Genomic DNA, 4,585 nt, shown 5'->3' with positions numbered 1-4,585 from the left:
ATCCAGATTAAACAACTACTCAGATTAAACAATAATCCAGATTAAACTAACATAATTCAGTTGAAAGAATAATACAGATTAAATAATAATCTAGATTAAACAATAATTCAGATTTAACAATAATTCAGATTAAACTAACAACTAAAACTAAACATAATTGACATAATAACAACATAACTATAACATAATTTAGATTAAACAATTAGATTAACGTAACATAACTCAGATTAAACTAACATAGTTCAGATTAAACAATTAAGATTAAACTAACATAATTAACTAAAGTTAAACATAACTGACATAATAATGCACATAACTAAAACTAACAATTTAGATTAAACAATCAGATTAATGTAACATGATTCAGATTAAACTAACATAGTTAAGATTAAATAATCATCTGACCAAACTAACATAATTCAGATTAAACTATCAGGATTCAGATTAAACAGTAATTTAGATTTTTAAAAATTCAGGTTAACCTAACATAATCCAGATTAAACTAACATGGATCAGATTAAACAATAATTCAGATTAAACAATAAGTGAGATTAAACTAACATAATTTAGATTACACAAACATCAGATTCATGATTCAGATTAAAAAATAATTTCAGATTAACCAAAAATAATTTAGATAAAACAGATTAATGTAACAATTCAGATTACACAATAATTCAGATTAACCTAATATAAATCAGATTATACAATCATCAGATTAAACTATAATTCAGATTATCGTAATAAGATTCCTATTAATTTCATTAAAATAATCTGTGCAGTGCATGATGTTGTGAAACATAAAACTAGTTTAATTAATCTCAGACTAAAAACAGACCAGATTATATGAAAATAAATTGATGTGCTTTATTTTGAAGGAACCATTTCTTCCTAAAAATGCTGTTTTCCTGCAACTTCCAGATTATTTACACAACAAGGAAACAAACTGAGGCTACAGTGAAAAATCTAATGAAGGAGTAAACGTCTGAAATGTGATCTGTAATAACCCGAAGGGATTAACGGATTAAGGTCCGTGGATTTGGGTTTCTGTGCTGGTTTCACAGGAGGAGATTAGCGAGTAAGACGACGAGCCGAAAAATAAAAAAGACCTTTAGCTGCGATCGGAGGGCAGCAGCTGTCAGAGACTAGCACAAAGTGTGACGCATGGATTGTCGCGGCCGTCTCGGCGGGCACTCGTCTCCATGGCGACAACCTTGGGAGTTTGTCGCGAGGAGAAAGTGGGGACACGGATCCGTCAGATTTATTTTTTATTTTTTTTTCGGTTCCCCTGCACCGCTGTGGTTTCGGCTGTGCGCGCATTTACCAGCTTCTGGTGGTGAACCTCGTACTCCGTGCTCTGCCTGTCCTCCGTCTCCATCCGCAGCTCGGGGATCGCCTCCACCTTCAGTCCGGTCACTGGGAAGGGAAGAACAACAAAGTATTACAGAGAAGTAGCCTCCGCAGCTGCACAACAAACCTTTTGACACATAATGGAGGCCAACCTGAATGTTTTAGTGAATCCAGATGAGTGGAGGGAGCAATTTTATTCACCACCAGGGGCGGAGCCAGGGGGTGGCCAACGATGACCCCCATAAATTAATCTTTGGCCCCCCCAGTCATCAGAGGAAACTATACTTCATTGTTTCCCCTAGGTCACTTGCCTTGGCAGGGCGTTCATCTCTTAGGTGACTTTTGTCCACCGGGGTGGGGGGGGAGATGCAGATGTTAGTGACGGTTGTCAACCGGAGTATGGGGGGTGGGGTGACAGAAGCAGAGCGCTACGTAGCTGTTTAGCTAGCGCATCTATTTCATGCCACTAGTTGTCGATGGGGGGTACGGAGATGGACACGGCTGTTCTGCGCGTTAGCTTAGCACTATGTTAGCGCCGACAGTTGTCAACCGGGGGGGTGACAGAAGAAGAAAGCTACATAGCTAGCGCGCCTGTATTGTGCGCCACTTATTGTTGATGGAGAGATGGAAATGTTTTGCTCACGTTAGCTTACTGCTACATTAGTGACAATTGTTGTCGACTGGGGGGTGGGGGGTGACAGAAGAAGAGCGCTAAGTAGCTGTTTAGCTAGCGCGTCTGTATTGCGCACCACGAGTTGTCGATGAGGTGATGGACAGATACAGAAGTTTTGCTCGCGTTAGCTTACTGCTACATTAGTGACAATAGTTGTCGACTGGGGGTGGGGGGATGGGTGACAGAAGAAGAGCGCTAAGTAGCTGTTTAGCTAGCGCGTTTGTATTGTGCGCCCCACTACTTGTTGATGGGGGGATGGAGACGGACATTTTGCACGTTAGCTTAACGCTACATTAGTGCCGACAGTTGTCGACTGGGGGAGTAAATGTGTGACAGAAGCAAAATGCTATGTAGCTGTTGCTAGCACATCTGTATTGCGCGCCGCTAATTGTCGACAGGGGCGGGTGTGAGCGGTGCGTCCTCCTTGGATAACGATAAGGGAAACACTAGTTTCTGCAAATGATCGAGGTGGCTGGATTATATATATATATATATATATATATATATATATATGGTAATGGCTATCTTAGATTTTGACGTGACAACCCAATTTTTGATAGGGATCTTTTTTACGTCTACATGAAGCCACGCACCAAAATGGACGCCCGCATGTTGCTTACTTTTCTTTTTATTTAGCTCATGAAACGAACGGACGGTAAGTCCAGTTCTCCTCTCTGCTACGACGGACAAATAAACAAAAACGATAAATAAAAAAAACGTCTGAACTTACCTGGCCGTGTGGGAACGCCTCTGTCAAGGTTGGGACGAGTGTCCATCAGCTCAACTGGAGAGCAAAGAAAAGACGGGATTAACAGACGCTGAGCTTCGTTTCTTTGTAACGAAGGCGTCGGCTGTTTGGTACCCTGGTTGAAGCTCTCGGGGTGGACGAAGCCGACTCCTCCCAGCGTGTCCTCCTGGGGCAGGAAGTCCGTCAGGCCGTCTCCCAGCTCCTGGTCGGGCATCAGAGCGTCGTTGCCGTAGCTCACCCTCACGTCCGACTGCAGGTTGGCCAGCTGCTGGGCCATCTCCGCCTGCTCCCGCTGCAGGAGCTCTGCAGGGACGAAAGGAACGCTCAGGAACCGTGGCTCTCCGAACTCATCCCGTCTTTTAAATTAAACGATGGTTTCACGTTCCTACTCTGGGAAAAGCACCTTTAAAAAAAAAAAAGGTGACATCTCTGACTGAACGGTGTTTACATTTCCTCGCGGACACCGATAAACTCAACCACCCCACAGGGAAGGGGTTTATCTTCCCAGCCAACGGTTTCATTCGACTCTGAACAAAAGAATTAGGCCGAACGGCTCCGATGTCCTTATCAGGCAACAAAAACATCTCGGGGCTGGAATCCAGAGCTTTTAATCTCTCTGCTGCACAGAGCACGAGTTCTTCACACCGACTGCCTCACATGCGGGTCAGCAGCCTCCTGCTGCTTTGGTTTTCCACTCGTGGCTACAAACCCTCGGCTGGCTCCGGTGTCCACGGACACCTTGAACGCCTCGCTGGAGCCCGCTTCTAAAGCTCCATCATCTGAAGGAACCATGCACCACAAGATGGAACGACTGCAGATCCGTCACCACGACCTTGCTCCTTTCAGCACTCGGTTCTCCGTCACCTCAGATCCATCACGGACCCCCTTCCTGGACCCCCTGCGGTGCCTACAGGGCCAGCAGATCTGTAGAGGACGCCATCAACATGGCCAGGATCTGGTTTTGTAGACTTCAGCTCTGCCTTCAACACAATCATCCCGGCTCTGCTACAGAACGTGACCAACTCCACCTGCAGGTGTCCTGTCTGACACCTCCCACCACGGGTCATCTGCTGCTCGAACTGCTCCCCTCTGGCAGGAAGCTGCAGTCCATGAAGACCAGAACCTCCTGCCACAGAAACGGCTTTGTTCCATCGGCTGCGTCCCTCACTATCTCCAAACTCTTCCTGATATTTATATTGTAGAGACACCAAACCAAACTAACAGCAATAAAATCTGAATTCTGAAGGTGTGGTTGATGTCTCCTAAAATGATTTATTATTTACTTTTCCATATCAGTTTACTGCAGTAACAGCTCAAACGTCCTCCGGTTACATTTCAGCTTCATTTCTGTGGTTCTGTTGCCTTAATCTGGACGTTTAGAAAGTCAAAGATTTTACTGTGTGGTCTAACAGTGGTGCTGGGAACTCACTGAAGAACCACAGAAGTTATTAATTGGATATTGCCTTGAAAGGCAGCCACTTATTATTATCCACCTGACAAGGATTTCTTAACTTTATTATGGGGGCCGAGATGGTGTAGAGGCAGGGCAGCCGGCTTGGGACCCGAAAGTCCCAGGTTCGATCCCCAGTCACTGCACATCACGTGGCGTCTCTGGGCAGCACGTCTCATCCCCAAAATGCCCCCCGGGCGCTTTCAATAGCTGCCCACTGCACCACCTGGTGGTGGATGGGTTAAATGCAGAGACTAATTTCGCCATTGTATGGAAACATACAGTGCTGACATTGTGATGACATTATTATTATTATTATATTGCCTTGAAAGGCAGCCGCCTATTATTATCCATCTGACAAGAG

General features: G+C 44.6%; 1 protein-coding gene across 1 annotated transcript in view; it reads right to left on the bottom strand.

Moving 5' to 3' along the window:
* Positions 1-4,585, bottom strand: part of appa (amyloid beta (A4) precursor protein a) — a gene marked incomplete in the record, with an annotated part of 45,582 nt that overhangs the window by 2,369 nt on the left and 38,628 nt on the right. The window contains 3 exon segments of the mRNA XM_037696669.1: positions 1,325-1,416; positions 2,754-2,807; positions 2,886-3,074. Of these exon segments, the coding sequence (XP_037552597.1) occupies positions 1,325-1,416; positions 2,754-2,807; positions 2,886-3,074 (335 nt within the window).

Source organism: Nematolebias whitei, chromosome 23 (assembly GCF_014905685.2).
Source record: "Nematolebias whitei isolate Nwh7 chromosome 23, NemWhi1, whole genome shotgun sequence".
In the NCBI taxonomy this organism is placed as follows: domain Eukaryota; kingdom Metazoa; phylum Chordata; class Actinopteri; order Cyprinodontiformes; family Rivulidae; genus Nematolebias; species Nematolebias whitei.
Note: the sequence above shows the minus strand (reverse complement) of the source record. Positions and strands in the feature narration are given on the sequence as shown.